At 41.1% G+C, this 12,727-nt stretch overlaps 2 protein-coding genes across 2 annotated transcripts; one reads left to right on the forward strand and one right to left on the reverse strand.

The window, feature by feature from the left end:
- Nucleotides 1-1,603: 1,603 nt before the first annotated feature.
- LOC138599763 (zinc finger protein 11-like) lies at nt 1,604-9,056 on the forward strand. The gene is made up of 9 exons (XM_069671517.1): nt 1,604-1,705; nt 2,409-2,611; nt 2,742-2,816; nt 2,954-3,049; nt 3,846-3,956; nt 5,029-5,152; nt 5,238-6,354; nt 6,561-6,601; nt 7,579-9,056. The coding sequence occupies exons 1-9, from the start codon at nt 1,672-1,674 to the stop codon at nt 8,829-8,831; spliced, it is 3,054 nt and encodes a 1,017-aa protein (XP_069527618.1). The 5' UTR covers nt 1,604-1,671; the 3' UTR covers nt 8,832-9,056.
- Nucleotides 9,057-9,115: 59 nt separating this feature from the next.
- Nucleotides 9,116-12,505, reverse strand: apex1 (APEX nuclease (multifunctional DNA repair enzyme) 1). Its single transcript, XM_069671518.1, has 5 exons — nt 12,415-12,505; nt 11,116-11,262; nt 10,825-10,988; nt 10,544-10,736; nt 9,116-10,141 (listed from the first exon to the last, which is right to left on the reverse strand). Exons 2-5 carry the CDS (start codon nt 11,189-11,191, stop codon nt 9,627-9,629), a joined length of 948 nt encoding a protein of 315 aa, XP_069527619.1. The 5' UTR covers nt 11,192-11,262; nt 12,415-12,505; the 3' UTR covers nt 9,116-9,626.
- Nucleotides 12,506-12,727: the final 222 nt, after the last annotated feature.

Here is a 12,727-nt window from a genome sequence, read left to right on the forward strand (position 1 = left end):
GAAGACTGACGTCTGACACAACCAGGGCCGGATCTAGCCATTTTGGTGCCCTAGGCAGATTAAGATTTGCCCCCCATGGCCACCATTATAAGTGACAGCTGAATAGTTTCACATGCATCCATGGTAAGTAGGTCTATATATAATTGAATGTAAAAAAAAAAAAAAAGTACTATGTACATAGTAAAGTAGGCTATACGTTTTTTTCTGAAAATAAGCGCAATCCCCCCCTTAAAATGTCAAATTTATCCATTTGGTATCTCTTTATACATCTAGCCTTCTACATTGTGGTAGGAGGACATTGGGGGGCTTTTTGGGGGGCTTATTCTGGACCTCAGTAGTAGGGCAAGGGATCCTCTCCGGTATTTATATTTATTTTAATAAATAACATTTTAATAAACAAGTGTAATTTTGATCCCTGAGGATGGAATCTATGTCCCAGATGTTTTTCATACCTGCAGCACACCTTTTTGATATGTAGAAAACATGTACAAGCTGTCAAGCTGTACAAGTGCGTAGCAAATCATTCGAAATCAATCTGTAGGGGGACCAATACAGATGAAACCTAATTATCTTCACCTCTTATCAAATAAAGACCCTGTGTGGGCCTTTTTTAAACATCACCTACCTCTTGGTGTTCTCAACTCGTATAGTTTTAGTGGCCCTAAAGAGTCCCAGTTTCAAGATTCAAGATTCAAGATGTTTATTGTCACTCCGGTTAATCCTATAATGAAAGTAATTTTGTATGGAGCAATAGAGATACAAGTGTAGCGCTCATTACAAAGAAACTGGCTTTTGGTCTTTTTGTTATTTTGTTATTTGTTATTTGTATTTAAGTTTTGAAATTTACATCAGTTTTTATTTTTATTTAGTCTTTCATTTTGGTTTTTGATTTCATTTTTATTTTTATTTTGAGGAATTGACTAATTTTAGTGTAGTTTAGTTTAGTTTTCATGTTAGTTTAAGATTTTTGGGTATTAAGAGGAAGGCCTAGATTTAAAGAAGCTGAAAAAGGTAGGGTGAAAGAATGCATGACATGACATATGATTTTCATTGGGCCTTTTTATTAGGCCAGTGTCTCTTGAGAAGTCAAACCGAGCAGGACTAAGTGGTATAGCAACCCACAGTGTGAATCGAGGGGGAAAACGAAAACTAAGCTGATTTTACCTGCAATTCTATTTAGTTTTAGTTTGTGTTGCATTGTTCATTGTAGCTTTTATTATTTTTTTAATTATATATTTTTTTCTTTTCAGTTAATTATGTTCTCACTGCTAGTTTTAGTTTTCGTTAACTATAATAACTATAATAATTGGCATCCCTTCTCAAATGGTCAACTGTGTCACCAGTGAAGCCACTAAAAAATACAGGGTTAAATAGTCTCCAGCAGGGGGCGGCAACGGCAGAAAAATATCACCTGCCGTAAAATATAAATAGAGAAGAAGAAGCCTCACAACAAATCCATGAATCTGCTTGTATCGATCGTTTATATGTTTAATTGGGGCACTTTATTTATTAGGAGGAGAAGTGTTGTTGTTTCCGTTGGATAGTTACGTTTTCCCATCTTCATCATCCTGCAATACTCTTTAACTGTAGCTGGGAAGCTAGCTAGCCGGCTAACAGCGGCTAACTGTTAACTACCACTGCTAATCAAATTTTCAGCACCGGTGTGAAAAGATGGACTCGGGTGTCTTCACTGCCATTTCTAAAGGTTTGTTTGCTGGAAAAACAGAGACGACCAATTGCAAATTTGTTAAATCTTGGAGTTGGCGACACTTCAGCTATCGTTGACTCTTACCACTTAACTAAGTTAGCTTAGAGAGCTAGCTTTACGTTATTAGCTTATTTTCGGGTAGTAACGTTACCTGCACGTGTTTTAATGTGCATCACAAGTAATTTTGCAGGCATGTTGTGTTATGAATATGAGTACTATTGTATGTAGAGACAAAACACGCATGGCAATAGTATAGCTGACAGTGTTTGAGCAACGTTGTTTGCATTGAACATACACTCCGAGTTTCTTGTGAGGTTGCATTCAAAACACATCGCTGTTTCTGAAGGTAATGAACAGAAGTACTCTGCAACAAGTTCCTCCTACAGAAAGAGAACATCGCTATTCTTTTAATATTTACTGTATCTAGATTAATTTGTTTTTTATCTTACAAATAAATGTGCATACTTGTATTCTGTAAAATACTTTAAACCAATAATTTCAACAAATTAGTCCCAGAATAACTGAGAATAAAGCTGTAAAAAAACCCAATTTCGTTGCCATCATCTTCCAGGCCAATGTGCTTATCATTAACTTTTATTCTGCCCTATGTTAACGGATAACTTGCAGATTAGTTGACGTTGGATAAGAGGTACAGTTGAGCTGCATTTATATTCAGGCTGAGTGCTCCTCTATATTTCAGGTGATCCCTTACCTCTGGCCTCTCTGCGCCTCCTGGTCCCACCTCTTCAGCTTATGTCAGCCTTCATGTGGCAAGTTCTGAAGAAACAAGATGTCACGAACTACTGGAAAGTGGCAGAGTTTGTCTCTTTGGTGACAGACATGATCCCTGAACTGCTGATGTACAAACACATAAAGCAAATTAACCTGGGATTAAGAGCCAGGGTGGGTATCGGTGGAGGGCACCAGGCGTTTATACTATTTTGTAATGCTTATGCAATACTTTTTTTTTTTTTTCATTTAAGCAATGATAAGTAGTTTTGTTTTTATAACATGTTTTTTCCCTCCTCATTAGTATATTCTTGAGTTATGCAGAAGTGAGCAGCTTGTCGAACCTGACGTTATCTTGTCTCATCTGGACATGATTAAAGTAAGGGTCTTTCATGTCGCACTACAGTTTTAAGATTCCAACAACTTTTTAAAAACTTTTTTGTTTTGTTGTATGTGTATAGTGAACAGTGTTAAAAACTTTTAGTATTAGTAATTGTTGTTCATATTATATTTCAGATGAAAGAATCAGAGGACGACGAAATAGTGGCGAACTTCCTTGAGTTGATCCACACTCTGCTCAAAGATTCCGAAGAGAGACAAGACTTTTTCTTGGTAAGGCAGTGTTACTTACACTTTGACTGAGTCAAATATGTATGAAGCTTTGGTTGTATGTTGACACATTCATTTAGCAAAATGTTTGAAATAGAATAAAAAAGAAATGCTTGCAGAATATATTAAAGGGCCAGTTTGCCGATTTTTAACCCCATTACTATCATGCTATTATGAGGAGCTAATGCCATTATGGTAGGAAAAAAATACAATTTCGCTCTGTGCCTTTGGAGGACGCTATCCACTAATGGGCCCTGGAAAACCTCTGCCAGGCTACGTAAAACGCATCATCTGGCGGAGGCCAGGGAGCTTGCTAAACTACACTTCCTCAATCTAGGATGCCCGCCTCCGATGTCACGTCTCGTAGACTGAAATGTAGACTGCAGACCTGAAGATTTTTTTAGACGACCCACCGGTATTTTCTCGTCGTAATTCGGATTCTGTACCGCTCTGAGCCCTTGCCTGCAGTGAACATGGTCATATTTCACTCCAGCGTCTCTTGCTGGGCCGTTCCTTTCAGAGGGAGGGGCGCAATGCATGCTGGGTGTTGTAGGAATGTAGAATGGGCGAAACCACAAGCTGTTTGTACAACTTTCTCCACAGCTATGGCGGCAATTCCAAATATTGCTTATATCGATTACATTTTCCCAGGGGCGAATTGCTCCTTTAAAGACAACATCATACGTAGTGTTTTCAAGCACCACCAAAAATAGCAGATACCTGACTTTAGTCTTTTTTTTTGTTTATTTGTTTGTTTGATTTCTGATGCAATACAATTGTTTTTTTTTTGTCTTGTAAGGAGGTTTTCCCTGCTGAGTATGGACCTCAGTATGATAGTGATTTGCAGACACTGTTTTCAGAGTTCCTCTTTCGGCTGGCTCAGCTGTTGCCAGTTCCTGACCTTGAGCAGGTGAGAGGTGTCATTTTGTTATATATTGTTCTGTATTGTTATACTATTCTGATAAAGCGCTAACAGTATGTCATCATCAAAGAAGAGAAGACTTAAACTACTATACTTAACATATTTGCTATGGTGATACTGGTTAATTTAAATACTAGAGGACTTTGATACCTCACCATTACACCAGCTTCAGGCTTGCATATAGCACTTACATGAGCTTTAGCCAAGTATAAAGTTAAAGATAATGATAGAAGATTGTCCTTTAAATAAATGTCTGTTAAGTCACTATCTATCGCCAAATGAGGTTATACAATGGGGATTGAGCCTATGGCCCACTGATGAAAGCCTTTGCATTTGCAGTATTACAGACTGGGTGTCTGGGGCGACATTCGCAAAAGAAAGCACAAGCGGCGCCCAGTTAGTGTTTTCCATCACTCAGCAGTGGTTGGTCTGCCAGAGAGGGTAGGCGGAGCTAAGCGGCTGCGAGTAAACAGTAATCTACTATGGCTGAACACACAAAGAAAAGATGGATGACTACAGATACAACTTCAACAAGAAGTGAAAATCCAAAGAAAAAGAAACAAACTCGACGCTCAGATGAAGGCAAACAGTCTAAAAAGGAAAGCGACCGTCAGCCAGGAAAATCAAGAGTTAAAACCAGAGCCAACCGTGGATGTCACACATGCAACACTGTCTGGATATCTGGGAAGTGTGCTCCTGCATTTACTTTTTATTGCCATAGGTGCCGCCAAAGAACAAAACTGAGATCTTCAGGATTACAACTTTAACTATGCAGTCTGTTTATTATTATTAAAAGAAATAAGCAACTGTAACTAATGGCTCGTGTTACATGCAATGAGCTTGAACATAAGAATATGTAAACAAGGTGCAGATCTCAACTCATCATGTCTCAGTGTTGCCAGAGACATTAAGAAGGGTGGAACAGAGATAATGGGTTTGATCACTATTTGCTAGTTGTATCTCTTATAAGTGTTTAACCTTCAAATTGGATGTGTTGGTTGCCTATATCGTGATGTTTAAATATTTTGATTATGATGTTTGTTTCATACGTTTCCCACAGACTGTTTCCTGGCTTGGAGCTGATTTCTCTACTTCGGAGGAGTTTGAGCGTTCTGTCTCTGAGCCTACAGACCTGAAAACTTTGCTCCAGCACCACAAACACCTTGGGCATTTAGAGCAACATGGTAAATTGCTTCACATAACCGCATCTAAAGTATTTCACTTTCATTGTAGACAGAACTGTATGACATTGTTTTCCTTTTTGTGCAGTTCCACCTTCAAGCATGGGCGACAGCATCCTCTCCTCCCTCTCTGTGGTTCCCCCACGCAGAAAGGCGAAACCTGCAGAACAACCCAACCAATCAGATCCCCTGCAAGCCCTCAGTGACGACACACACACTGTTTCATTTGTGGAAGATGTAGCAGTTGAAATAATCACAGTGACGGATTATGCAGAGGTTGAATTAAGTGCAAGCACCGATATTGAGGTGGTGATGGGAGAAAACTGCTTTGAAGGAACAGAGAACAACACTGTGGCTGAAGATTCACTGGTAGTGCTTCCTGATGAGACAACCAGGGAAGAAGAATTAGGTGAAGCAGGAGAAGAAGAAAAAGCTTTAAGTGGTTTGGCAAACATCACGCTTCCAGAAGTTAACAAGGATGACCTGGACTCTTCCCAACACAAAATGTCCGTGGGGCCTCATGACTGCCCAGACTGTGATAAGAAATTTAAGTTTGCTTCATCGCTAATCGCCCACAGGGTCATCCACACTGGTGAGCGACCCCACCGCTGCACTGACTGTGGTCGCTGTTTCTCTTTCAGACAGTCTCTGGACAGGCACAGGCACACTCACAAAACAGCAAGGCAGTACGACTGCTTGGTGTGCGGGGAAACTTTTCAATCACTGTCGGCCCGCACATTGCACAAGCAAACACACATGGAAGATGGTATCTACACGTGTCGCCAGTGTGAAAAGAGATTTAACTGGGAGCTGGCACTCGCAAGGCACTTGAAAACCCACACTGATGATCATAACGCAAACAACCCCACAGAGAAGGATGGGGAGGCGGTTGTTATTGCTGATGAAGCTGTTATGGAGGCTCCTGCTGAACCAGACGGCCAGGTGCAGGCGGAAGATCACGCTGATCACAATCCGGGCAACGCAAAGGTTCAGAGCGGCGAGTGTCTGGCCCCTGAGTCCGAAGGCAAAGAACCTGAGCTGGACAATGAAGTAATTTCCATGGCAAAGGTCCGAACCAGTGGGCGCAAACGCAAACCGACCATGAAGATCCAGGTGATAAATTTGCAGAAGAGTATGAACACCAAAAGAAGGAAGGCTGTCATCAAGGCAAAGCCTCCAGAATTTAAACCTTTGTCTTTTAACTGGTAAAAGCACTTTCCTTGTTAACCACTTATTGTTGTCTTTACTAATGTTTTCTGTAATTTGATTTTTTTTACATCCTGGTTTTATAATAGGTTAAGCATGTGGATATAAAATGAGATGTAGGATGTTCAGTTAAATGTTTTATGGCAGTGGTGGGAGATCAGGCAGAGTAGGTGCTTCATGTTTGTCTTTTCTTTCTCCTGAACAGTGCAGAGCACTCTTATGGGTCATCCACAGTCTCAAAGGACGGTGAGTGTTCTTTTTGTCTTAATTCATTTTACTTATCATTGCAATTCCTTAATATTTGTCCATTTCTAAAATAAAATTGGGCAAAATTTGTTTGAAAAAGTTGAAAGTGTTCCTTGAAGAACAGTAAACATAATGGAAAATGACAAGACTTAGGCTGGGTTGCACCAACAAGGATTAATTAAATCTATGATTAGTTGTTATCACAGTTTAACAAAACTAGGTTTAAAATGAGTAAATCCAAATTTATATCTGTTGCACAATTAAAAACGAATCTCTGTTTAGTAAGGAGGGGGAACCGTTAACTTTAAGCTGCTCTTTATTCCTTAACTTGTAACAACTAAACGCTACATTGTTTGCTTGCTAACGTTAACATTCGTGGTACTACTGCAGGTAGGTCCAATCTTCCTGTTCAGCTTTCAGTTTCCTTTGTGAACCGGTATCTTGACTGAAATTCAGCAGCATCGTAAAACCCGATCGGGTTGAGTCTGTCCATCGATTTCCTTCGAGGAACTTAATTATTTTCCTCAATCCACCTTAAAAAAGCAGCCGTTATAAAAGCGAATCCTCCTCAAGTGTAAGTTTAAAGTTAATACTGGATTATAAATTGGAGTTTAAAGGTTTGGAGCAACATAATTGATTTTAATGTAGGTTTAGAGTAAAAACTAAACTGAGGTTTAAATTTAATCTCTCTTAATTTGAAGAAAGTTTTAAAGTTTGGTGCAACGTAATTTAAACTATGATTTAATCAGGTTTCAAAATGAATACTTGTTGGTGCAACGTAGCCTTAGAAAAGAATGAAACTCAAAAGTTAACATCTTAAAATGTTTTGATAGGCACCTTTTACTTTTTCAACATTAAATATAAGACATTAATTATTGTTTCATAAATTGTCAAACATTAATTTACTTTACACGCTTTCGTGGCACCTGCAATAATCAAGGTTATTATTATTTGTTTTACATTGTGTCCTGAAGCAGATGGCTCCTCGGCTTCTTTCTCCTGTCCTGAGTGCTCTTTCCAGCATTCAGAGGAAGCTCAGGTCCAGCAGCACATTGATAAGGTTCACTCTGCTCAGACTGAGGATGACAAGGAGTCCCCTCACCCTCCAGATGAAGAAGGAGGTTTCAGCTGTCCAGACTGTGAGAAGAGCTTCAAGTTCCAATCTTTACTCACCGCCCACCAGCGCATCCACACGGGTGAGCAGCCCTTCCTGTGTCCTCAGTGTGGACGGCGGTTCTCTTTCAAACAGTCACTGGAAAGGCACAAGCTGACGCACAAGTCCGGCCGCAAGTACGAATGCCTGATCTGCGGGGAGTTCTTCAAGTCCCTGGTGGCTCAGAGGGAGCACAGGAGCACCCACATGGAGAACGGCGAGTACCTGTGTTCAGAGTGCGGCCGGGCGTTTGCCTGGAAGTCGGCCCTGGTGAGGCACCTTAAGACCCACAGCGAGGAGACAGACAAGGTGGAGCGTTCCTTTAAATGCCCTCGCTGTGAGCTGCGCTTCAGCTGTGCCAGCTACCTCAACAGGCACCTGCAGACTCACCAAGAGGAAAGAGTGCACACCTGCAACTGTGGGAAGAGCTTTGCCTACCGAGCAGCGCTCACTGCACATCAGCGCATCCATCAAAAGGACCGGCCGCACACATGCGCACAGTGCGGCAAGGGATTCCTCTACAAGGGGGGGCTGCTGAGCCACATGAAGATCCACTCAGAGGAAATGCCCTTCATGTGTTCCTTCTGTGGCAAGAGCTTTAAGAGGGAGCGGAACATGAAGAAGCACGAGCGCTGCCACACCAGGGAGAACGTTTTCAGCTGCTCGCAGTGCGACAAGAGTTTCGTCTATAAGGCGACTCTGATCAGACACGAGCTGACTCATTCAGGCGAGAGGCCTTACCTCTGCTCCGACTGTGGGAAGGGCTTCTTCTCCCACGCCGAGCTGCTGAAGCATGAGCGTTTCCACACGGGCCACAAGCCCTTCCAGTGCCCCCACTGTGGAAAGAGTTTCACCCAGTCGTGCTACCTGACCATCCATCTGCGCTACCACACCGGAGTGCGGCCGTACTCCTGCACCGAGTGCGACAAGAGCTTCCTCAGTGCCAACCGCCTGAAGAGACACCAGCGGACACATTCAGGGGAGAAACCATACCTGTGTGTAGAATGTGGGAAGGGATTCAGGCAGTCGTATAACCTGAAAATGCATCAACGAACGCATACCATGAAGTTAAAATAGACAAGTGTTGAGATTAAGATTAGATAATTTGTTGAAGCTAACAAAACAAAAGCAACTGTAAATGGATTGACTTAACTGCCTATACAAATCTAGTATAGAAACATGGTATAGAAAGTATAGTTTCATGTTGAATGTCCCATTTTTTTTTTTCCAGTTACACTGAATGCAGTTGATTTTCAGGTTGTGTTCTGATTAAAGCACTCTGAGCAGAGGAATGTGTTACAGATGCATCATGATTGTTTTGTCTTACAATCTAGGCTACAAAAAGTAAGCATCAGAAGAAGTATTTATAAAAATTCAGTCTTTATTGTGGGAATGTATTACTACAGAAAATTTTACACTTTTTTGGAAAAGAGGCAGAAACATTTTTGCGCTAGAACAAGTTAAGTTTTCTTGTAACAGCAGTAGTTTAATTATGCACAACACCTACGTCAGGCTCGACAGCCTTTCACAGGACATTGATAATCAGCTTAGACATCTTTGAATATTTAGTGTTGCTTTTTTACAGAATTTCAGTGTACATCACTGGGTTTACTGACAAACTCACATGAAAACAAATGGGCTTTTTGAATTTTCAAATTGTTTCAAGTGAAAACTGAAAAAGAAATAAAAAGTACAAGACAACTTAGCTATTGCTGAACCTACTGAAAGAGTGACTTTGGGCAGCACCTTAGTCATGAAAAAAATGCCCACTTATGTAGGACATCCCTGCCCTACAATGCGTCCCTCTAACAGAAGTACAAAGACAAAAGTGAAGGCTGAGCGGAGCAGCAGCCCTGCTGAGCAGACAGTGGCCTACACAGCTATGTGCAGAGTTATGGGGCAGTGGTCGCTCCCCATCACCTTGTTGCGGATCTTGCTGTCGCACAAGCCCGGCAGGAGACCAGATGACAGCAAAAAGTAATCGAGCCTCCAGCCCACGTTCTTCCCACGGGCGTTCATCATGTAGGTCCAGAAGGAGTAGGCATGGGTCTGCTCAGGGTATAGCTCGCGGAAGCTGTCCACGAATCCGGACGACAGAATCTGGCTGAAGCCCTCGCGTTCCTCGGGGGTGAAGCCTGGGTTTTTCTTGTTCCCTTTGGGGTTTTTAAGGTCGATCTCCTGGTGTGCGACATTCAGGTCGCCACACAGCACCAAAGGCTTCTGTATGTCCAGCTCGCTCAGGTACGCCCGGAAGTCCACGTCCCAGGTTTTGCGATAATCTAGGCGCACAAGGCCTCTGCCAGAGTTTGGCACGTAGGCGGTAACCAGGTAGAAGTCGGGGAACTCGGCAGTGATGACTCTGCCCTCTTTGTCATGCTCTTCTTTGCCTGGAAGATTGGCACAGGAGGTTTAATTAATAATTGAATGCAACTACTTTACCAGGATTCAAACCCATTTTCAGTTAAATCCTTTCTTGTATATGTTTAATTGTGTTTGATAGTGTTACGTTTTACGACCACCTTAACTATGACCAAGTCTTTAAGAGGTTTAGGCTGAGCTAAGGCTGAGCTGCTGCATGACACACATACAATAAAACCTGGAACATTAAAACCACAGGAACTCCTCATTAATAAGAAACAAGGGTGACCTCTTTCATTGACATCTATTGAGGCCTATAAAAGTATGTGTATATGAGCTAGTGTACTATGAGTTACTAGACTTTATAAACCAATAATAAGGTCTGATATTGAGGCTTAGAACTAGATTTTGTATTAGAAGACACCGCTCACCAATGCCATAGGTGACTTTGAGGGGTTCAGTCTTGCAGAGCATGGCCACACCACTATAACCCCCCTTGTCCTCTGACGCTGCCCAGTACTTGTGAGGGTACTCGGGCATTGAGGTGATGTCAGCAGGGAGATCTTTCTCTCCACACTTTGTCTCCTGCAGGCACAAAACATCTGGAGCCTCTTCACGCACCCACTATAAGCACAAACACAAGTGTTAAACATCAAAACCATTATCAACACTTGGCAAATACATTTTTTTTATAAGTTCCCTAAAAACTCACATCCAGGCCCTTCTTCTTCACCCAGGCTCTAAGCCCGTCCACGTTCCAGGAGGTGACCTTCATGTTGGCTTCACGTCCGTCTTTGCTGGTCATTTTGTCAGGAGGATCCTCGTACATTATCGGGGTCTCCGGTTCCTTAGGCTTCTTTGCTTTTTTTGCAGAAGCTGCAAAGCAGAAGTTACACATACAGTCATGAAAGTGACAGGACATGTTTTAGTTCATTTTAGTTTAGTTAGTTTTAATATGTAGATAGAGTGTATTTCAATGTGAATTTAGTGAATGATGTAGTACCAGAGCCTGTGTCATTTTCCCCATCTGCAGCCACATCCTCTGCAGCCGCATCCTCTGCCTTCTTGCCTCTCTTCATACTTGAACTCACTCTGATTGCAAACACACTTCGCAGACACACAACACGCACACACAGCAGCACACGCGCCGCTGAAAAGAAAAGAAGAGCAATTTAAGTGGCGTTTATCTCAAAACCTAAAGTGTCAAACACCCAAAAGCAATTAGACTGTAAACAGCTTCTGAAATGTGAAAATTTGTTGTGCTTCCAGTTTTATATAAAAATAGATAACATTTATTTTGAGTTTATACAACATAGATTGTTGAAGAGTCATTTTTTTACCAAAGAAAATGTCAAAGAGGTAGACAAAAAGCTCAATAATAAAACTGGTCTACATTTATAGCTGTAATTCAACATATTTACTTTCTTTATGCAGACTCACTCAGAACAAATGCTTCTTACATCCTGAATTGTAGATGTTGATAAAAAATAATGGTATTTGAGAGCTTTTAACAAGCCCACTAAGAGTACTTATTTCACATAAAACAAAAACAAACATTTGATAGGGATCATTAAAAGTTTACGAGTTTTTTTTATAGAAAACATTACCAGATATCTTTTTATTATTGCCAGAAAATGTCAACCTTTTCAGTGCATGGAAAATTACTTTCATTGAGAAAAACTTGAGTATCTTAAAATTGGCATAACTTTAATGTGTACTTAGATGCCTATGGGCCGCAGCGTCGACCTAGCGGATATCTCCCTCTAAAGTAAGAGAGGTTCGGTTCTAGGTATCTGCATATTTCGATGACACAAAATGCCTACGTTTTACAAGTATGCATGTATTTCACAAATGTTGCCGGTCAGCCTGGCAAATGTTAGGTGAACTTCTGGAGGTTTAGATTACATCTCCGGAAGGGGAAGCACACAGAGCGTTTATTTTGATGCAAGTAGTTGCTGTGGAGGAGATATATAGCAAAGCAAATCTTAATGCATACTATGAATAATTATGTGGCCCGCTGGATGCAAAAGTATACATGTACAAAACTTAGAATCAACAAAAGCAGAAGCTGTTTAGTCTTTTTAACGTATTACACGACATGGAAAGCTATGCTAACGCTAGCTTTTCCTCTGTAACAAAGAGCACACAGAAGCAGACGGCCTGCACTGAGAATGAATGAAGAATCACCAGCTAGTAATTAGCTTCCCACACAGCTAATTTGTATAATCAATAAATGCAAATGTTAAATAAAGCTAGCGTCATTTGAAATTTATAGAGGAAAAGGACATGCAAATGATCTTACTTGCACTTCCACAACAGGATGCAAAGAGTAGTTTGTGCTTCTTTGCTTTCACTCCCCCCAATCACCAACACGCACAAAGCACAGCGTACATATCTGACCACGTGCTCGCTGCACTTTGTGGCTGTATAAACATATGCCGGACAAAAATAATTCTTAAAAAAACTCCCTGTTTTTACTCCTCAATTTAAAAATAGACTTAAAATACGGTAGCCTAGCAACTATAAAGCAATTACATTATCTTGTCATACTGCTTAAGTTGAACTTTGTTTAGTCAAAGGATTTTGTTCAGGAAAACTGTACGTCCTTCAGTGTT

This window comes from Semicossyphus pulcher, unplaced genomic scaffold, assembly GCF_022749685.1.
Source record: "Semicossyphus pulcher isolate SPU_LCO1_2020_fin unplaced genomic scaffold, fSemPul1.0.p SCAF_20, whole genome shotgun sequence".
NCBI lineage: Eukaryota > Metazoa > Chordata > Actinopteri > Labriformes > Labridae > Semicossyphus > Semicossyphus pulcher.

Coding starts and splice junctions, on each gene's coding strand:
- LOC138599763 (XM_069671517.1), top strand. CDS start 1,672: ATGGACTCGGGTGTCTTCACTGCCATTTCTAAAG. Junction 2,612..2,741: donor ACCTGGGATTAAGAGCCAGG/GTGGGTATCGGT, acceptor CCTCCTCATTAG/TATATTCTTGAGTTATGCAG. Junction 3,050..3,845: donor AGAGACAAGACTTTTTCTTG/GTAAGGCAGTGT, acceptor TTGTCTTGTAAG/GAGGTTTTCCCTGCTGAGTA.
- apex1 (XM_069671518.1), bottom strand. CDS start 11,191: ATGAAGAGAGGCAAGAAGGCAGAGGATGCGGCTGCAGAGGATGTGGCT. Junction 10,989..11,115: donor GGAAAATGACACAGGCTCTG/GTACTACATCAT, acceptor TCTGCTTTGCAG/CTTCTGCAAAAAAAGCAAAG. Junction 10,737..10,824: donor TGAAGAAGAAGGGCCTGGAT/GTGAGTTTTTAG, acceptor TTGTGCTTATAG/TGGGTGCGTGAAGAGGCTCC.